Raw genomic sequence first — 22,616 nt, forward strand, 5'->3', positions numbered from 1 at the left:
GCATGTAAATATGTTGAAGCAAAAACTTAATCTGTTTTGCCATGTTCTTCGCTTCGCAACAGGCATGAAATGGGGCCCCACGGAAGGTTCATTACTAAGACTTTATCAGTCTCTTTTCATATGCTACATTCGATACAGCCTTCCGATCCTCTCAAACTTGAACATTTCCTGCTTACGGACATTAGAGAGCGTCCAAGCGCAGGCACTCAAAATATGCCTCGGGTTGCCACGGCGTGCATACAACAAAGGCACAATTGAGGAAGCCCATGTATGCCCATTATCGATATACCTGTCCCACGAACCACTTAATGTGTATTTACGCTTTCTGACACGACACCATTACCATCCATTGACGTCGGCTCTACATGAGCGGCCGGACAGCAGTTTCACAAGTGCACTCCGCTGCCATCTACCCCACATAACATCAGGTTGTGCCCTTCCATATCTCCCCGTCAAACCACCATGGGTGATGGTTCAACCTTCCGTATGCGTACATGTCCCCGGCATACTAAAGAAATCATTGGTCACCAAAGGCATCAACAGCAGCTGTGATGATACCAGCCCAACAGATGACTCGAGGTTTCATACTAGACCATAATTCTACATCAACTGCTGCAGAGCTTGTGGCTATTCGGGAAGCGATTCGCCACATCTGCGGGGAAAGACCTCAAGAGTGGTGCATTTTCACGGACTCAAAACCCGCGCTGCAAATTTTGGGATGCTTCCTGCGCCACACCGCATATCAGGTTCTGGCACTGCAGATCACCGAGCTACTTTCATGCGCTCAAGAAAAACACCACCGCATAGTGTTCCAATGGATCCCGGGACACTGTGGGCTCAACGGTAATGAGATGGCCGCTGCTGCAGCAAGGCGCGCCCTCAGCAATGGCCTGCGAACTGTAGTGCCATTCTCCAGACCGGCCGTCACATACCTCCTGTCGGAATTAACGAGGAGTGCGACGAGAAGATACTGGGCCCAGCCAGACGCTCGTCACGTCCGCTTTAAAAGGCTGGATCCCGATATGAAATTTCCTATTCTGCGTGGAATTCCACGCCCTCATAAATGCTTGATACACAGACTGCGATTAGGCATCGCCTTCACGCGCAAATATTTGCACATTATTGGACGGACAGACTCCCCGGACTGTTCAGTGTGGGGCGCTGTAGAGACTATAGAACATGTGCTCGTGGCGTGCCCTGGGTATGCGCGCGAAATACTGACAATGGCAGATACATTGAGACATGTACACAATGGACCACTGTCGGAGGCCCTCTTGCTGGTCGCATGGCCAGAGTTGGCAGACGACAGAGACAATGCGTGTACTTTCACGTTTCCTAGGTGACACGGGCCTGGACTCACGCCTGTGATACCAGTTGTGTAATGTGTCCTTCACCTCGTTCCTCCCATTATCATCCCCCATTGGGACTCTTTTTATTCCCCTCTTCCCCTTCCCTTACGTAGAGTAGCAGGCCAGATGCTCCATTATCCGGCCGACCTGTCTACATTTTCCAATCATTAAAATACTTCTTAGGAGGCTTTGTCCTTTGCCAACTTATTTGGCGAAGGACAAACTTATTTGGCGCCAACTTCGCCTTGTCCTTCGCCAAGTTATTTGCAGACGACTACGCCGTCTGCAAAGCATCGTACATATACCATCGGGTGAACACAACGTTGGATAAGTAAGTGATGTAAATAAAAGATACTTTGGGCGCCATAACGAACCCTTGCGGTACACCAGAAAAAAGAACTCGCGTTTCTTTTAGAAGCAGTTTCACATTGCAGCCACGCATCGTTGCCTATTTGCAAGATAACATGAAATACAGGACACCACATTTTTATAGATACCGCGCAATGCGAATTTTAAGGACTTATTCACCATAATTTACCCAAAAAACGAAAACGTTTTTTTTTATTTTTCTTTCATTTGCTCAGCACGTCGTCTGCATCGCGGAAGGGACGCCGCTAGAAGGCGCTCAATTGCGGCGTGGTTCAGAAATGGCGGCGCCCATGCGGTGGCACTGTTGCTGTGGCTAGCCCTATTGTAGTGCTGTAAAGCGCACGTACACTATGCCGGAATACTGGATATACGGCAGCATTCGTGATCATGATGTTTATTGCCATCTCCGTGGAAACGGAGGGGAGCCAAATTGTCATCTATAGCCTGCTTGATTTACTCAAGCTTTACTGCATTTATCGCCATCTAGCATTTTGCCTATCTGACCTGTATCACTATATCTTACCGTTACCTACGCTTGCAGTGAATTCAGTTCTATAAATCTCTTCCCTGCTTTCTTTCCCCCCACCAATACTCTAATCGTCTCTTATCTAGACTGCAGACCAGTCAATATTTCCACCTTCTTTGAATTCCCAACGCTTCTGGAAGGTGGACACCCTGCTCTCGCTGGGCGAATACCTTGACGCTATCTTTGCACAACCTCGGCACTAGCATGGACGGATGGATGCATGTTATGAGCGTCCCCTTAGGAACGGAGCGGTGGGTTGCGCCACCAAGCTCTCGCTATTCTAGTGCCTAATGTCCTACCTAGGTTAAACAATAAAAAAAACTCTATAAACTCAACCAAATTTTCTGATTCCCTATTGCAAACTGTGCTTTTGTACGTCTCCGTTTTTTGTCATTTGCCTACTTTTATTCCACCAATCCTCCAACCGCCTCTTACTAATCCATATTGCGGACATGTTTACTTTTCCACTGCTCTCGTTGAACCCAAGGGCTTCAAGGAGGCCAGTGGTGCCTAAATCGACCGCTGGGAAGACGTCTTCACATTCTAATAAAACATGCTCCATAGTTTCCCTAGCTTTACCGCAGCAAGCACATGCTTCTTCTTCCTTCTTATATCTCGCTTTATAGATGCATGTTCTGAGGCATCCCGATCTAGCATCTCTGCGCCGATATAACGCCATCTTATGTCGCTTTCTTCAACCGCAGCGCTTGCGAAACCCTTTCCTGGCAGGCAGTATACTACGTTCCTATTTATTGCAGCGACGTTCTCTGTAAATTTTAGTGTCGCATTTAAACGTGTTCGAGAATTCTTTGGCTTCTCGAAAGGAACTTGACTTTACCGCCCCGGCTACTCTGTCGCAGCGGTCGAGGTACCAGCACAGACCGAGGAACATACCCCCGTCTACATCGACCGAGCTAAGGGGAGTCCGTCGTTCTCTGAACCACACGTCGAGGAACCCCCACTACCGGCACCCACCACCGTAATGGACGCGACGACGAAGTCGACACCGACGACGACGACTAGTAAGTCCAGCTGCCGAGCCTTCCCGCCTCACTCAATGGCTCTTTGGTCGCGATCACGGAGGTGGCCAAACGCTCACCTGCTAGGTGCTAGTTCGCCGGTTCGATTAGCGGCCGCCTAGAGCCGCACGAGCAGCGAACTTCACTGTGCAGCGACGAACCGACGGAGCCCACGCCAACGGGTTTTTAGGGTGGCGCCCGTTCCTGCCTTGAGCGTCGGCGTCATCCCGCGGCGGCGTAACCGAGCGAACGAGCACATCGAAAGATGAAAGCGAGCGCGGAGTGCTGTGGGAAAGAAGAGCGCGCGAGGAGGGAAGTGGAGGAGGACGCTACAGTGAAGCCTGCGCATGCGCTGAGTTGCCGGCGGCCACACGATACGTTCACTTCAGGGATCGCAAGCCGTCTGTGCGCAGGCGCGAGTAAGAGCGGGTGTGAGAGAGAAAATCTGGGGGCTTTCGCTCCTTGAATATATGACTCTGCCCAGGCACCACGGAGGAGGTTTCTTAGCGCGTGTTGTATGCGTTTGTCCCCTAGACATCCCGGCATTGCGGAGTGCGGTCGAGTTTGTTTAGGCTTTCGTCGCGACAATAGATTGCGTTTTTTACAAGCACTGCGCCAGGAGGGCACATGTAACCGGCAAACGGAGGTCTCAGGAGAGCACCTGAGGTTATAATAAAGAAGGCGGCGCAGGATCTCCAGGGCACCCAAGGGGTAGCGGGGGGATCAAACCTGGAAGCAGGGCTGCCCGTGGGTTGGGGCCGCGGAGGCCGAAGCGTGCTGGCTGGAAAAGCTGCATTTCCGTTCGTCTGCTGCCACTTTCCCTCACTGCGGGCTTGTGTGGCTTAGTACTCTCTAATTACTGTATATACCGGGTGTTACTTAAAGATCGCCATATTGAAATAAAAGGACGATTCCTTCGGAGACAGGCCTTCAGTGATGGCGACGACGGAATGATGAGCGATTCGAGGTAAGTCTTCACCAATTAACAAAAGTTAATTGAATTTAAAATTTTGTTTCAGCTGGCTCATCATAATTGGGAAACTGAAGCGAACTCTCCGCACAAGCCACATAAACTTTTTGGATTTGGAAAAAATGCGATTACCCGTGGAACTGTCAGCGCGCTGGTTGGCCGCTGCTTGGTGACGTAAGCAGAACGTCGCCTCGAGGGGCGTGGCTTCGATCTCGCTGCAGCCTACCAGTTTCCGTTTCGTGCACTCTGATAGCCGAAATTCGTCGTGACGCAGTTGAGGCTATTGATGACATGAACATCTCACCATTTCACTAACCAGCGCTTATTCTCGAACAGCAGTTGCGCCCCACGTTTTACCGCGTTTCGCAGTTCAACCCCCCTATAGCATGGTTTACACTATCTTCCTGCATAGGAATTTGATGCTCACCTTCAATTCGAAAATTCAATGTTGTTAATTTTGGTTAACATGATGAGACTATTTCTGTTCAATGCATCTCTAGTATAAACATGAAGCCAATCTCAAAGCATCCCTTGGTCATTGTGTAAAAATAAAAGATATTCTATTGATTGAAATTTAAAAAAAAAGCATCACAGGAAAACATGTTTTTAAGGCGGCTGAGTGTATACTACTTTTCATTGAGATTGTGTTCGTCCCCTTCCCTATTGTCGCCTGCTTAGCGCTTCACTTAATTTGTCAAGCATTAACATGCTCAACGTTCTCAAGTTTGTTGTCTTTTAGTTTCAAAATACCAATGACTAAAAAAGTTATGCAGATCCAACAGACACGTTGAGATCTATGGGATGCGAAACTTTAGTGAAGCGATTATTTTAATGATTTGGAACTAATGGCAATGTGTACATGTTGTTTACTTTCATGCTATGCAACGTGTGATCTGATGGAATGTTTACGTTTATCCACCGAAATTGTCACATCTTTATCGTCGCGCAATTTTTATCCTAATGCTTTGTATGCATCGCTCACAAGCTTTGACGAAGACTTATAGTGAAGCGGGTAGTGCTGTAGAAATTGGGATGTGTTCAGTGAGTGTTGCGTATGTGTGTGTCTCTTTTTTCATTATATGCGACGTTTAATGTCATCCAACGTTTATGCCCCTCACAAGTAATAACTTTAATTTCATGTACTGCTTACGTTAACTTGTGCATGACGCCGGGAACTAGGCCAGCGCTGCCGCACATGGCTAACTTTGTTCTGCCTGCTATTTTCGTCCTCCCTACTGTAGCAGACGTTCTAGATATTTTGTATCCACCAAAACTTGTCAATCAGTGGCCGTCCGTTCTACATCGCTCCACTTATAGCGTCAAGGGGTCTGACTGGGAAGACATCACAGAACAAAACTAAAGCAGCTGCTGTGCGTGTAGCTGTATATTCTGTCGAGCGAGTAGTTTACTGCTCAAAACTCCAAACGCCTCTTGTTTATCTCGGCTGCTGACAGCGACATCTTGTGCTGCTTTATCGTACCACAACGCTATAGAAACGTTTTCTTTTTCTTCCTATCTTCTGCTACATAAGTGATCTCGTCGAGGAAAGATAACGAAAGTAATGTACGTTAACCATTGCGTCGGCGCTTTACACAATCAGCTAACTGGAATGTGGCTGGTAACTACAAAAATAACCGTGTGCACTTTCGGGTTAAACTGTGTGCCGACCAGGTGACGATACCAATGTTACTACTACAATTTCGCAAGAATGTAAAGATAGAAATTAGAAAGGAAAATCTGTGCGATAACGCATAGGGTAGTGTGCCTCAATCGCCAGTCGAAAGCTCGAGCTGGTTTCCTACAAGGACAAAAGCACACGAGCAAAGACTCGCAACAAGATGAGGCATGTGTATGCTGCAGCAAACACGCAGAGACCATTCAGCACATCCTAATGGAATACGAAAAGATTCACCCTAGTGGGACTTGGCCGTATATAGCGTACACCTTCCAGAAGGGCTTGGATTTAAATTGGGCGGAAGCATCAACCAGTCAGTAGTTGAGATAAGCAAGAGACGTTTAGAGCATTGGTGGAAAAGAAAATCAGGGAAGAAATTAACACGACAAGATCCGGCTCGGGCATAGGCAGCGGTACAAGGCAGATAGGGAAGTTTTGAAGAAAAGAAAGATTGAGTAGCTAGACATATACAGAAACGCTTGAATAAAAAAAAAATCATGTGCGATTCTACTCAGTGAAGTTGCATGACCATCGAAGCTGTGTAGGCACACCACAAAGAGGTGACACAGAATTTTGAACAAATTTGGTACGAACACATTTATTGTTCTTGATCGGTGCTCATCGTGACGAAAGGTGCGGGCACACATTAATTTTCGTACATTCGCCTTCGTTCGTACTATACATTCGTTATATATACATTCGTGTTTTCGTTTCGCGGTATACATGAGGCAAAGTATTTGAGCCCGAAATCACCTGGCAGTGGCAGTGGCACCAATGCCGTCAGTGCCTTCGCAGAGGGAGGGGCAGAACGGTAACGCTGGCATGTTGAGTGGCAACGGAGCCTGAAGAATACGACAACGACGAACGCTAGAGCAGTGGCACGAACCATTACTGATGATGACAGGTTTTGCTCACACAGATTTATCGACGGACACGAAAAGTGCCCGGTATACCCTAGTCATAAACAGCTTCGCTGTGAAAAGCATGCATATCATGTCTCATTAATTTGTACCCCCCCCCCCCCCGTGTCAAAGGGTATGTCAATAAATCATTATCATCTACTAGAATCCTTCGGACTCTGCTACTCCGGTTCTATAAGCTACTAAACCTCTCCCTCTCTTTTTTTTTCGACTCCACTATTCCTTAAACGGTGATTCCGAAACGATCGGCATGCAGAGACTATCTGACGGCACCTTTGCTGCTATCTCGTATGCAGAGAAGGTGCTAGAGTACGCGCCTTTCCTCTGCACCGTGTCGGACGATGCGGACTTTACGGTGTTTGTGTTCCCGCCGGACGGCATGTGCGAGGTCATCTACTTCGACGTGATCTACCTCTACTACAAGAACATGGTGGGGAAACCGATGACGAAGAACCTGATCGACTTCCTCGACCACTCCAAGAAGCACACCAACCGGACTCAGTTCGGCATCGGCATTTCCTTCTAGTACGTGTCGGGCGCCTCCCCGGCCCAACTCCCCTCACTGTGGCCTCCGAGATCTCATTCATTGCGATCTCGGGGGCCACGGTCACATTCTTGAGCAATTCGGTGCTCTCGCACGCGCGGTGCGCTCTGACCGCTGGCGGAGCCCCCGTATAGAGTTATACTGTGTATGCTACCGAGCCATGTTGACCCGTGTACTTGTATATCTCTATCGGGCCACCACGTTTCACCGCCTAACAATAAAGTGTTATCGCACAGCGCAGGACGCGCCTGTATGTATCGGAAGTTCCTCGACAGTCATTGATGGTTCTATCCGCTGTATGTTTTTACCGAACCTTGTGTTATCTGATTTCATCGCGTGACGCGAATGGTGTAGAACTTTGTGGAAGGCACGCGGGTCCGGACTATATTCGACGTCTGATTTATAAAAGCCGAGGCGCTTGACGCGCTGATCAGATTTTCGACGAACGCCGACTGTGCTCGCCGCTTTCGTTGAGTTTTAAGTGTAGCCTGTTTTTGTAGGCACAGGTTCGCCCAATAAAGTTAGTTTCGCCGTTCACAGTTTTGTTGCTGTGTCCCGTCACTGCCACGTGACAATTTACAGTAACTGTAGTTTTCGTGATTTGTTGCGAAGTATGAGGAATATAAATGCTCGTCTAATGAGAAAAGCCGGAGAGCCCGGCGTCAGGTAATGAGAAAGGCATGTTCTCATTTCGGTCGAAACGAGGCACGATCTTCCCATCAGCGGCGATCCGCATTTCGATTCGTGATCTGAACGGTTTTCTGTCTCCTTTAAGATACTTGCAGGGTCCTATACTCACAAACTATAGCGGTACAGTGGAATCAATTGAGGACGTATTTCTTAAGCGTTCTACTTTTTTTTCTCTCCGCAGCAATTACACGCTTATGTACGACCTGCAGGTAGCTGGAAGCGTGGAGCTTGACAAGTATCTTGACTATATCGAAGAACACAAAGCCAACAACTACGCCATGCTCGACTGCCAAGATAGGTTCCATAATGCTATAATTGTCGCCTTCTACATGATAGAGGTAAGCCAGGCGCTTTCACGTGTCAATGGCGTGTTCAGGGGACGTTACTTGTATTCACTGTTTACGCCTATAATGATAACGCTTCTTATTCGCACCATGTCAGCCGCGCTGTACTGCAATGTTGTTGTTGTTGTCGTCGTCGTCGTCGTCGTCGTCGTCGTCGTTGTTGTTGTTGTTGTTGTTGTTGTTGTTGTTGTTGTTGTTGTTGTTGTTGTTGTTGTTGTTGTGTGAGCGTGTGCGCGCGCTGAGTGTCCTTTCGAAGAAAGAGAAATATTAAACCACCGCCATTGTAGCCGAAGAACAAGCCCTTTTCAACTATAGGTTGTTGTCTCCGTTCTCATTGTTTTTAGTCGTTGTTGCTGATGCATCAGCCGAGTAATAACGGGGGGGGGGGGGAAGGCGAGAAGAAAATGAAGGAGGTAGTAACCTATGCTTGAGAGGAGTCAATGCGTAGCTTTCTGTTAAAGAATATAGTATACGCACGGCATGGCGTGCGCCAGCGTTAATCTTGGAATCTCTGCGAAACGAAGCTTTCGGTAAGCAATTAATCAATCGCCACCAGTTTGCCCGTTTTCATTCCCTCATTCATGTCCCCTTTCTTTCCCGTAATACATCGATCGTCCTCACTCGTATTTGACCATTTTACACTTCGTACTTCGCCTAATGGCCATACCTATTCGCACCCGCCGTTGCTCGTGGCAGTCATACCATTGCACCCTTCCCGTACAAAACTGTCAACAGGGACTTTTAGCTTGTCCGCTATTACGGCAAACGGGTGTGGTTTGGGCGGATTGCCGGAAGGGCGGGGGCGTAAACGTGAGCGGCCGGGCGGTGCAGCCGCTTGGTGGCGTAGAGTTCAACCAGACAAACACAGCGCTAAAATTGCAGTAACCTACTTTATTCTGCTTCGCTGCTGGTACAAATCGACAATAATTTTCCCGTAATACATCGATCATCCTCACTCGTATTTGACCATCTTACACTTCGTACTTCGCCTAATGGCCATACCTGTACGCACCCGCCTTTGCTCGTGGCAGTCATACCATTGCACCCTTCCCGTACAAAACTGTCAACAGGGACTTTTAGCTTGTCCGCTATTACGGCAAACGGGTGTGGTTTGGGCGGATTGCCGGAAGCGCGGGGGCGTAAACATGAGAGGCCGGGCGGTGCAGCCGCTTGGTGGCGTAGAGTTCAACCAGACAAACACAGCGCTAAAATTGCAGTAACCTACTTTATTCTGCTTCGCTGCTGGTGCAAATTGACAATAATTCAAAATTTTCAGAAAACGAAACTATCCAGTCTACAACTCTAACTCAGTAATGAAAGTGACATCACAGTTCTGTGAATCGCATCTAATAGTACATCTCAAGCTGACAAAATTGATATCCACACATGAATCTCAAATTTCAGTAATATGAAAACACAGCTTTTGCAGAACCCTAGAGCGTAACGTAACAAATTCCTGTAATATATAAAATGACATGTTGAATTTGTCCGCTTTCATTGGTCTAATGGATGCCGTTTACAGAACTGCGATATCTGTTTTTGATGCAGAGTTATGAATTCGTAAACTTCGTTCTCCTATTTTTTTCGAGCTTTCGCATTATTGAATATTCTTTTAACAAAATTCAGGACCTAAATCGAAATTCCGCTTCCAACAGTCACTAGAATTTAACTTGCTCTCTCGAATGCAACAAATTTCATTAAATTGGGGGTTATCTCAGAAAACGTTTTTGTGTTTTACATCTATTTGAATAGGCCGCGTCGGAGTTGGGCCCGAGCTAAAGCTTCCTCTTAAGAGTGGAATGCGATAGCGTTTAAAGATCCACTGTCGCATTCATGTAAACGCGGCCAGGAGCCGCGTTTACATGAATGCGACAGTGTCGCATCGCATCGCATTTCTAGGGCATCACATTCATGTAAACAGCAGTAATGCGCTAGGAAGGCGCATCGCATTAATGCGCCAGGCGAGGGTAGATTTACGGGCGCGAGTCGACTCTCGCGGAGCATGTAAACGCAGGATCGTCGCATTAGTAATTATGGGAAGGAATTAGCCACCAACATGGCGGCGGTCCCGGCTGCCCCCTTCGAATTGAATTTGGCGTTGCTTTTGTAAAATGCACTTCGTTCGTAGCAAATGATTGTGTAAACGGCTTCCGCTTAGTCTCGGGCCGCTTCGACGACATAGTATTATGGGAAACCTTGTGGTGTTTTCGAGATCGCTTCTCGTTTCGAATTATAGTCGAAGCCTAACGAAAGAAATGGATGGATGGATGGATGGATGGATGGATGTTATAAGCGTCCCCTTTGGAACGGGGCGGTGGGTTGCGCCACCAAGCTCTTGCTATTATACTGCTTAATGTCCTATCTAGGTTAAACAATGAAAAAGGAAAAAAAAACACTATGAACTACCACGCCCAAATTTTCTGATCCCCTATTGCGATCTGTGCATTTGTACGTCTCCGTCTTTTGTCGCTTCCCTACTTTTCTTCCTCCAATCCTACAATCGCCTCTTACTAATGCATATTACAGACATGTTTGCTTTACCACTACTCCGGCTGAACCCAAGGGCTTCAAGGAGGCCACTTAAGGCCACTTAGAGTTACTGTATGTGCTACCGCAGGTAGCAGAGTTGCGCGTCTGTTTTATCACGCCGCTAGCGCCTCTATTGGCAGAGCGTCATCACGTGGTAGCCAAGCAACCGTGCATTGCGGAGAAGCAGATGTTCGGGCCAATTTTTGTATTTCCCGACGCCGCCGCTGCAGCGAACTAGATTGACACAAGTTATCGCCAGTCAAATTCAAATCCAATCCGGCCGATGTTGCCGTTCGCTCTCCACGTGCGTGCTAGCTGCGTAGCAACAACGCGACGTGCGCAGCGCATCTCACGTTTGTTTCGTCGGCCTGCCTCGTGACACCTTACTGCAGTAATTGTTTTTCTTCTTTTGTAAAACTAGTGAAGGGTGTTCAGGTAAAGACACCTGAACAAACAAATTTTCAGCCAACTGCCTATTGCGTCAAGTATGTATGAGATGAAATTGCTTGACTAACAGCTACGTGCTTTTTGGGCTGTGCTAAAAGAATTCACAGCTGGAATATTAAAAGCTACTGCAAGTCTGGATTTTTTTAAATAATGGAAGCACGTAGAGTTATACAGAAGATTTAGCTGGAATTACAAGTTTTCTGCGTGTGATGCACCACACTGCTTTCACAGAAGTGTCGTAAAAAAGCCAGCTCACATTTTCATGATTGTGCACTGCTTGGGTTGTTTCTGAATATGAAAGAGGTTACTACTAAGTAAATATATTTAATCTACTACAGCTTATGTGAAGCAGGATGCAAGAGGAATGAATGTCGTCATTTAACATACGGTAAGGGCCTAACTGTGTTTTGAATTATTCCCTTTAATGTAGCTATGTCAATCCTGTGAGAAAAACTTTCGCTACACTCCCACAGAAGGCTACTTTTGGAATCCCTGCAGTGAAAAGGCACATAATGAAATCACACTTGCAGGTGTAGCAGATATCCATTGCTTGCTGGTAGATGGATATGTTCCTACACAAGATCTAATGGGGTACCAGAGTCGAAATAGCAATGGTTCGTCATTCATTCACCAGTAATATTTTAGACTGGCTACATGTTGAGAGCTATGGCACATAAGCAAGTATGAGCCTCATTATATTTAGTACAGTTCCCTTTGTAAAAGAGCGCCACTTGATAAAGCTCACTATATCAAAATATTTGCATGCGCATATACTGGTGTTTGTTTTTTTCTCTGAAATTCGCATTGTGATTTTATTGCCAAAAAAAGAGGTAGTTGCGGCTCGGTGCTTTTTGTTACTGTTTACAGGCTAAACGAGCACTGCTCTGCTCTTAGTAGCGTATTTATCTCTGTTGAAACGAAACCTGAGTGCCAAGCAGTATTCAAGCGAAGGAAAGTCATTAAAGTATCTGATTGTTTACCTCAATTACTAAAGTTTGTCCAGTTTTTAATACGCAGCTATCTTATTTCGAACCTTATACTACCTTGTGAAGTAGCTTTTTCGCACGAAAATTTTGTAGGATTTCCGGAATCTATAAAATAACATCACCATATTCCCTAAGTTTATTCGGTGCAATCTAATCGTTACCGTCGCGGTTCACGAATGCTGCATCTGATCGGCGTATATAGAATACACAATCTATTCTAGATACGCGAGTGCCCATACGTTATTAGGGCGGAGAAAGTGCACAGGTGAATGCAACTCCAAAAAAAAAAAAGAAACTAATATACGCGCTGCATCTTACGCCGCGCGCTAAAAAAGGGCAGCGCCTTTTTCTTCACAATCTAATCCAGTCAGCTGTTTCGATGCGCTCTGTTTGCGATTCGGCCGAAAAGCGGTGCACAGCGATGCAAAAGCGCCCACGGTCGATCGACGATACGCTAGGCATGTCGCCTGCAAAAATGGAGTGCGGCTTCGCCGCATAGACTTGGTTGCTTCTCAGGCAAGATGGCGGACCTACGCGCAACTCTGCTACCTACGGTAGCATATACAGTAACTCTAAGGCCACTGAGATGTCAGCGCTGCCTATCGCTTGAGTCGGGAAATAGCCGCAACGACGGCATATGGCCCCTGAGATTTGAAAATCCCGCTGGCCAACTAAACCTGTAAAACACGTGCGCTGCTTCGCGTACGCTACACTATAGCGTATAGCGTACGCTATAAGTTGCGTGCGCTAAACTAAAACTGTCTATTTCTCGGCACTCAACCGGCAACGTGCACTCGGCCCACTACCGGAAACCAGTTACACCGGAAGTCGGCTGCACTTCCCTTATACGACATCATGTGGCGCTACGTTCTCGCGAGAGTTAGGGTACCTCTAGAGTTACTGTATATGCTACCAAAAATAGCTACCTTTGGTAACATATACAGCAGCTCTAGGTGCCTTGATGCGTACACTCTCTCCACCGCCGTGCAGGGTGAAGACAACCACGTTAGCCACCCTAACCACGTCGTCCGCTACGGCGTCCGCCATTATGATGCCCGCTCCGTAGGCAGTCAACGGGCGTCGCGCAGCACCATGTACCGTTCGCTTTGATAGCGTGTGCTGCTTTAATGATATCCCGGGAACACAAAATTTTCGCATCAGCAGTGTGAAAGTATCAGTTTAATATTCTGTCATTTTTATTTTTAAAGCGGAATTTCCAACTGGACTTGCTGGCAGCAGAAAACTGCCGTCCACGCCAGCCGCGCTGACTTTGAAAGAACGTCTTGTTGGGCTAGCTGGTGAGTGATAACCTTGGTTAAAGGCACGAAACATACGCAGGCACGAGTCCCGCCGTTTTTCGCTGTGTCTGTGTGTGAGTCTCGTGCCTTTACCCAAAGCGTAAAGACTGTTTGGCTGCCAGCTGAAACCCGAATTTGTTTAACAAACCGCGTGCCTCCACGGGACAAAAGAATAATTGTCATCGCACACCCTACTTTCAAATCTTGTTTTCGAATCAGTCATCAGTTAGACCATTTACGGCTGAATGCTGCAACGCTGAGTAGAAAGCAATGATCGCAACAGTCAAATAATCACTCTGCGGTTGAAACGAGGCCGTGTGTAAGATGTTCTACCAATGTTGAAGGGTTGTTTCGGGATCACGGAAACTGCAGTGAATGTGGCAGCTTTTCATTTGTGTCTGTGTTACCTGTCTGTCTTACCTGTTTGCGTCTGTGTTACCTGTGCTGACATTTGCGAATTTTTTTTTAACGTCGCATATTTCAACCAATATCACATATCCACGGCCTTTCGTTGTGATTTCATAGCATCGCGTGTGATGGATCCGTGATAGAGGGCATCGGAAATTTCGACCACCTGAGGTTTTATTAACATGCACCGATACCGACCTAGTACACAGCACCACGTGTTTAACCTCTATAGAAACTCGGCCGCCGCGGCTGGGTGGCTCCCACGTCCTGAGGATCAGCAGTGGAGCGCGATAGCTACGGAGCCTATACATCCGGACCGCTTTTATTGCTTCATTGTAGTTCGAAGCGTAATTTATATTTGTTCTGTTGGATATATTACACACTAATACTACGAAATGAACCATTTCTGGCGCATTTTTTGTTTAGCTTGAGTATATAGCAAGCGCTTTCATTGAACGTTTTATTTTGTGGCCGTATTCTGTTTAGCAGTGCTTCCATAGTTATTCTTAATTTTGTTTTGAATTCTTTTACCTTATTGTAAATATGCAGATGAGGGTGAACAAAATATTGAATGCATACCAGATTATTTGCTGCCTTACATGTGGCTTATATAGCACTAAATCACGACTCTCACGTAGTAATTTACTATAAAGCCCTGTTTAGCATATATTTTCTGCACGAATATATTGTCAACTGGTAATTGCTATAAACCGGTCGTCGATGCTGCTACGATGCATGCTCATGGCTCGTCGAGCCCAGCATTGCAGCCTTGCACTGCTCGCAGTTTTTCGTTTTTTTTTTCAAAATTCCTTTCACAAGAAAGCCACCAATGTGGTGCAAAATGCTGCACTAAACTGAAGTCAGTGCTTCTTCCAGTCGCTCCGTGAGTGGTTCGTGCACGAAAAACACCCGGGCATTTCGGACCAGAAAACGCCGTGCACGGGTCTCTCTCGACCGACCGTAACGAAATGTGGGCAGCGCAATGGCGGCCGGCGGTCGAAAGGCGGCACTGACCCTTCACAGAATAGGGAGCATTAGAATAGGGGCCCCAATAGTTTGGGGCCCCAAAGAGCTTTGCGGGTGTTAGCGTTGGGGCACGTAGGAGTGAAGAGTTTTAGAATAGGGTTTGACGTTTGCGGATAGCGTCTTGCGCTGACAGCGCCACTACAGCGTCAAGGAAAAACTATATTAGCAATAATTAAATAAAATATACCATTTTATGATATGAATAATAATTTTTACTTGCGTGTATTCGCGTTTAAGTACAATTTAGAGGTTATTCTCTGTAAGCAGCAAACAATTAGTTGCGCTTAGTTTTGAGCAAACCAACTTTACTAGCCTTCACCAGCCAAGCTTAGCCGCGTTAGGCCTACGAGCCATAAAATCCTCAATCGAATTCAAAATCAGCGGCGTCTAATGAGTCAATCTTCATAACACACGCTAGTTGAGAGAAAGCGATAACCGCACTCACTTCTCCTAGCTTGCGAACTTCTCGCGTTACCGCGAATCGAACCCAGTTTTGTTCTAGGTTAGAGCCGTCGCTTCGATGGGTGCCGCCATGTTTGCCGACGCAAAGCTTTTGGGGCCGCTATTTGGGTTCCCGCTAAATCGGTGAAATAGCGTTCCCAACGCAAAACCCAAACGGAGTTTGCGTCTTGCGCATGCGCAGTGGCTTCGACGCTATTTCCTTGGGGCCCCAAAACGTTTGGGGCCCCTATTCTAAAACTCTCTAATGACTCCACCCTCCGAGAGGGCGCGCGCATCGAGGCACCCTAGCGAGAGTTAATGCGCTACATGTCAACGGCGTTGCATCGCCTTTCCCAAGTGTGCTTGGAAATGCGATGCGCCACTGTCGCATTTATGTAAACGGGGCTGACTGCTTCTCACGCTTCCCGGCAACTGTAGCGTATGTAACCGTAATGTTTAGCTGGGAACGCTCGCGGCGAACGCTATGCACGAAGGCGGGCTTTCTGGTAGAAACACGGCCTCTTGCATGGGCCGCGATGCGGTGGAGGCGAGCGCCATCTGGAAGTGTTTTCAAAGAAGCTGGCGCGCCGCTGTATGGACTCCGAGATATTTACGCTCCGGCGTGCGCAAATGGCGGACGCCATCTCCGGTCTATGCATTGTAGAAACACTGGAAAACGGATTTGCTTGACTTTTCGCGCTACAGAATTGTTTTCTCGTATATTCAAATTACAATTGAATATTCTTCTTTCGATTTTCTTTTGCGACACGGGCTCCTTACCACTGTCGCGTTAATATGTCACGCCATCCTCGTGGCCTCCCTGCCGGACGGTGTCAGCATATTTTATGTATTTTAGTTCTACACGCACTCAAATTTCCCTAGCGCCTCCTGGTCGGTGCTGATTCCCCATATATGGAACGGATGGCCACAGTTTAATAGTGGCACGTGCTACAATTTTGCATCAGCAGATTCGCCGCACTTGGTTTCGAAGCGTCCAGATTTTGCACGTCCGGGCAGCGATGTGATAAAACGTTGCGGCGCATGCGCATCTCGCACGCAACCCGAATGCCCGCGGGCAGAAACTTGGCGCGTCGGGCTCGGCGAACGTTGACAAAGGTGCGCGTCTGTTATTGTTCAATACATCGCGCCGTCATCCTGGCCTCCCTATACTGCACGGGGTCAGCATATTTTAGTTCTAGGCACACTTAAACTGCCGTAGTACCTCCTGCGCAGCTCTGGTTCTCCATTAGGCGCCGCTATTATCGGTAGAGGGGAGGAGTGAGATGTCCCATTCAGAGTGGCGCGAGTCGAAAGAAACTCTCATCTTGCTTGTATTCCGAAGCTTCTATGTGACAGATAAGTTTCTCGTGACAACATTGTGTGCGCTAATGGTCGAAGTTTCGTTTTTCTATTACTTCTTTATTGACGTGTTGTTGAAATATGTCTACAGCAAAGTTGTCAGCCTAAAAGAAAATGTATAGCGGAGGCTTTTTAACCGCGATATGTTTACGGACCAGATAAAACTGCATTGTGATGACATCCGCTGCAAGCCTCCGTGACATCAGCTGCCTGATTTTTTTTCTTCTTCTTCTTTATGATCTGCAGGGATTTCAGAACTACCACGAACGTAAAGGTCAGCGCGTTGGCTTCAACCTGGTCGCCTCAATATACAACAATGCCACGCTGTACGGCGGTTTCTATGGTGCTGGTCTTGAGGACAAACCCCTAGATCACATCAAGTAAGAAGCTTGCGTGCGTGCTTTCCCACATATTATCAGCTTTAAAGGGTTACTGACGCGTCATTTTTCGATCAGTCATTGTTTAATGCGATTGGCATATTCTCTGTCTATACTTCCTCCACTTCGCATTTTGTATCGCGGTTCTAGATTTTTTTTTTTACTTGGGCTGTCTTTCTAATAAAAAAACACAGGTCATGGAAAAAAAAAGTCCTCTACTGGTTACTACCGAACCTGAGTCCCCGAGCACAGCAGCTTCGTCTCTATTGAACATCTGTATTCTTGGGATTGCGATGTTTCAATAAAGTGGATTTGATTTTGATTCTGTATGCGCTAGGCCACGAACACGCTGTTTTTTTTTCTTAGCAGTTACAAGATACACGGTGCAGGAAAAAAACATAACAAAAATAGGCGAAAAAACGTTATCTTGCCTCGGAGAGCGCGGTCACGAACAAGTGCATCGGCAACGAGAGATTAATTATCCATGCTAGAGCACGTACCGGCGCTCGAAAGGTGCAATCTCGGAGGCCACACAAAAGTAGGGGAGAGGGCTTCGCGCGCGCCTCGCTAGACGGCGCAGCGTGTCCAGAGGGAAACGGTAGAGTGGAGCCCGGCCGAAGTGCACACGGCTTATTCAGGATGACCGATTGAATGCTAATGAAAGCATTGCCCACGATAAACAACCAAAGTGTTGGTTATATGCCCGTCTTCTCTGCGGTTGTTCTTTGTTTCTTTTTCGTGTGCTTCAAATGCAGGTCCATTTCCTTAATTTGAGGTAAAATCTTCTGGCAAGCGTTCGTTTCGGCTGGCTTATTCAACAATGTTTGTGCAAATACATACGTGGATGGATGTGTGAATATACGGGAAGTGGTCCCATAGTGCAAGCCTGTACGAGTGCCCCTAGATAATTTACTTGCCTTTTACAAAACAATTTTGGCTTCTGTACTTGGTGGACACGCCATGACGTCATGACGTCATGATACGCTGACTCGCTACATTCCTGTTTCTTGATGAGGCTGCGACACGCGAGCTTATCCACTAAAAACGCGCGCAGCACTATATATATATATATATATATATATATATAGATATGTGTGTGTGTGTGTGTGTGTGTGTGTGTGTCTTACAAGGCCCTTCTGACCTCATCCTCATCGCTAGTTACAGGCGGAGTTTCCGTATCCTGTTCATTACTGTTTTGAATGGTCATCTGAGTCATCTGGGTACCGTACAGGTCAGTATAGAATTCTTCCGCTGCTTTTACTATACCTTCGAGATTGCTATTGATGATTGATGATGATATTACCCTGCTTGTCTTTCAATGCATACATCTTGGCTTGTCCTATGCCAAGTTTGTTTCTCACTGATTTCAGGCTGCGTCTACCTTTTACGGCTTATTCAGTCTTTCTTACGTTGTAATTTCGAACATCAATTATTTTCGCCTAGATCAGTTTTGACAGTTCCGCTAATTCTATCTCGACTCTTGAGTTGGCCACTTTTATTCTTCGTTTTTTTTTTTATTAGGTCCTTTGTTACTTGGGAGACCTTACCTACTGATTGCCTTGGTGCCTTGCCTCCCACTTCAATTGCTGCCTCTGAAGCCAACCTTGTTACAGTTTCATTCATTACCTCTGTCATCTTCATCTCTCTGTTCTAAGGCTGCACATTTGTTTGCAAGTACCAGCCTGAATTTGTCTGCTTTTACTCTTAACTGACCCTAGGTTGACCTGTTTCTTCATGACCAATTTTGCTCTCTCTCTCTTCAAATTGAGGTGAACCCTAGCCCTCACTAGCCTATGATCACTGCACTTTGCCCTACCTATCACTTCTAAATCCTGCACTATGCTGGAGTCGGTAGAAAGTATGAAATAAATTTCATTTTTTTGTTTCACCATTAGGGCATTTCCAGGTCCATTTTCTGTTATTATGCTTCCTGAAAAAGGTGTTCATTATTCTCAGCTTATTCCTTTCTGCGAATTCTACCAGCATCTCTCCTCTGGCGTTCCTAGAATCGACGCCGTAGTTACGAATTGCTTCTTCGCCAGCCTGCCTTTTCCCAAGTTTTGCATTGAAGTCGCCCATTACTGCAGCATACTGAGTTTGCACTTTCGTCATCGCTAATTCAACATCTTCATAAAACCATTCTACTTTATCATCTTCGTGGCTGGATGTTGTGGCGTAGGCTTGTACTACCTTTAATCTACACCTCTTATTAAGTTTGATTACGACTACAGCTACCCTCTCATTAATTGTAGAATTCGTAGAATTCGTCAATCTTGTCCGCTATGTCCTTATGGTTGGGAATCCTACCCCGCATTGCTTCTTATCTGGGAGACCTCACGAAACACCTAGAAGTGGCAGGAGAAGATGGAATAACAGTCTATTTAATCAATAATGGAGGAGACATAATGCTTTGAAAACTGGCGGCTCTCTATATCAAGTGTATATCGACTTCGAGGGTCGCAGAAAACTGGAAGAATGCAAACGTTATACTAATCCACAAAAAGGGAGACGTTAAAGAATTGAAAAATTATAGGCCATTTAGCTTACTCCCAATACTATATAAAATATTCATTACGATAATCTCTAATAGAATAAGGGCAACACTGGACTTTAGCCAACCAAGGGGACGGGCAGGTTTCAGGAAGGCATACTCTACAAGCGATCACATCCATGTCATCAATGAGGTAATCGAGAAATCCGCAGAGTACAATCAGCTTCTCTTATGGCTTTCATAGATTACGAAGAGGCATTTGATTCAGTGGAAATGTTAGCAGTTATAAAGGCATTACGTAATCAAGGAGTACAGACCACTTACGTAAACATCTTGGAAAATATCGAGATTCCACAGCTACCTAAATTCTACACAAGAAAAGTAGGAAGATACCTATAAAGAAAGGGGTGAGACAAGGAGACACAATCTATCCAATGTTATTCACTACGAGCTTAGAAGTAGTATTCAAGCTATTAAACTGGGAAGGCTTAGGAGTAAGCAAAGTTTGGGTACGGGCTAGTTGGTATTCCATGGTATCAATCGTCATCAATCGTCACAAGGTTCGACGGCGAATACCCCAGCAACCTTCGGTTTGCCGATGACATTGTTCTATTCAGCAACACTGCAGACGAGTTACAACAAATGATTGAGGACGTTAGCAGAGAGCGTGTAAGAGTGGGGTTGAAGATTAATATGCAGAAGACAAAGATAATGATGAATATCCGGGCAAGGTAACAAGAGTTCAGTATCGCCAGTGAGCCTCTAGAGTCTGTGAAGGAGTACGGTTACCGACGGTGACGTGGCGTCGCGGCGATGCCCTCTCCTCTCACGCAACGTCTGGCCTGTTCTGCACCGTCGAGGCGCGCTAGTGACGTGGCCTGCTCTGTGACGTGGCGTCGCACCCAATGGGAATTTAGGTGCCGCTTCGCTGCCACAGACGCCGGCTCTCTCGCCGGCCCATTTGAAGCTTTCGCATCAACAGCGCCACAAGAATGTCTGAAGCAAGAAGCACGAAGGACAAACCGATCGATGCAAAAAGCACCGGCAGATATAGCACTTGCACCGTGCAAAATTTCAGCCTGAACGATCGAGCGCCGGTGGCCTATTTGGAATAGTCACGTGTGTACGCTTGCACTCAAGATGTTCGAAGTGACGGAGGCTGTTTCGCGGCTGCATTGAAGCAGACTCCCGGATGATGATGATGATGATCATCATCATCATCGTCCTGTCCGGATACGCTGTGGCGCTATAAAAATGGGCACCCCACCTACTGAGGAGAATCGCCGAGGTCCTATTGCGCGCCTAAAATTTTTTAACGGGCTATACTTAACGACGCACTTTCATTGACTTCAGGTTTAACCAAACACTACACCCGCCGTGGTTGCTCAGTGGCTATGGTGTTGGGCTGCTGAGCACGAAGTCGCGGGATCGAATCCCGGCCACGGCGGCCGCATTTCGATGGGGGCGAAATGCGAAAACACCCGTGTGCTTAGATTTAGGTGCACGTTAAAGAAACCCAGGTGGTCAAAATTTCCGGAGTCCTCCACTACGGCGTGCCTCATAATCAGAAAGTGGTTTTGGCACGTAAAACCCCAAATATTATTATTAACCAAACACTAGACCATTTACAGCGCTACCCATCCGTGAATTCGTGGTCACGCCGCAACTGGGTGCTCTAAATGCGGTAATTAGCTTTTCGCTTTCTCGGTGAATGTTTATCGGCCAGTGACGCAATGCATTCACACCGAAAGCGCGAAACGAAACGTTACAGTGCCGGTGACGATTTACGCACAGCCTTATTTTAGCGTGAAGGCGATGAGCGAATGCCAGTTTACCTCGAAAAGACAAAAAAAAGAAGATTCTCGTTTTTCTGCTTTCATTCTTTATTTTTCTTTTCTGGATCGCTGTTTTTGTGTTTTAAATGTCCTACACGTGGCGCCGATCTTTGCTGACACGCAGTGTACCTGCTCTCAGACATCTGCGCTACTACGTCTTCCTCACTCATTGGCCGACCAGCGACTACGTTGACGGCGACGTCTGCTTCATCAAGACGCCGCAGATCTTCTTCACGCCGACTAAGACGTATTCTCGTGTACTGTACAAAGGCTGGGGCGATCACTGCAATATGGTGAGCACCCAACCCTCTCTGACCTGAAGAAAGAAGAACGCGTTAGCGATTAGGACGGTTTCGTCGTTGTTTGTTTGCTTTGTTTTGGTTTTAGGAACTATGCGCGTGTAAAAAAATGATTTGCAAAAAAAGAAAAAGAAATAATATATGCGGGGTGCGAAACTAGCTAAGGTATATACGGGGTGATCATTTTTAAGTTTTCGGAATTTTTAAAGCCCTCCTGTGGCGGATAGCAGACTTCTTGCTCTTGAGCTAGAATTGTCCAACATTACTAGCACAAAACATCGAAACACATTAATTAAGCTAATTAATTTCTGAATTAATTACTTTACGGCTCATGTTACAATTTGCGAATTGTAACCAATAAACTCGCAAGACATATCCGCTTGAAATGAATTGCAAAGTTGAGAGCACTTTGGAGCTCATCATCATCATCAGCAGCAGCAGCAGCAGCAGCAGCAACAGCAGCTGCCTGGCTACGCCCACTGCAGGGCAAAGGCCTCTCCCATACTTCTCCAACTACACCGGTCATGTGCTAATTGTGGCTATGTTGTCCCTGCAAACCTTTAGCCTCATCCGCCCGCCTAACTTTCTGGCGCCCCCTGCTTCGCTTCCCTCCTCTTGGAATCCAGTCCGTAACCCTTAAGAGGAAGCTTTAGCTCGGGTGCTCCTATCTAAATACATGTGAAAAGCAGAATTCGTTTTTCTCTGCAACCACTG

At 46.6% G+C, this 22,616-nt stretch overlaps 1 protein-coding gene across 1 annotated transcript in view; it reads left to right on the forward strand.

Moving 5' to 3' along the window:
• The window catches only part of LOC142591358 (uncharacterized), a 38,276-nt gene that overhangs the window by 11,616 nt on the left and 4,044 nt on the right, over nucleotides 1–22,616 (forward strand). The window contains exons 3-7 of the mRNA XM_075703682.1: nucleotides 3,105–3,266; nucleotides 7,125–7,353; nucleotides 8,244–8,400; nucleotides 17,147–17,280; nucleotides 21,728–21,896. Of these exons, the coding sequence (XP_075559797.1) occupies nucleotides 3,105–3,266; nucleotides 7,125–7,353; nucleotides 8,244–8,400; nucleotides 17,147–17,280; nucleotides 21,728–21,896 (851 nt within the window). The remainder of the gene's footprint in view (nucleotides 1–3,104; nucleotides 3,267–7,124; nucleotides 7,354–8,243; nucleotides 8,401–17,146; nucleotides 17,281–21,727; nucleotides 21,897–22,616) is intronic.

The sequence above is a fragment of the Dermacentor variabilis genome, chromosome 8 (assembly GCF_050947875.1).
Source record: "Dermacentor variabilis isolate Ectoservices chromosome 8, ASM5094787v1, whole genome shotgun sequence".
Taxonomy (NCBI): Eukaryota; Metazoa; Arthropoda; class Arachnida; order Ixodida; family Ixodidae; genus Dermacentor; species Dermacentor variabilis.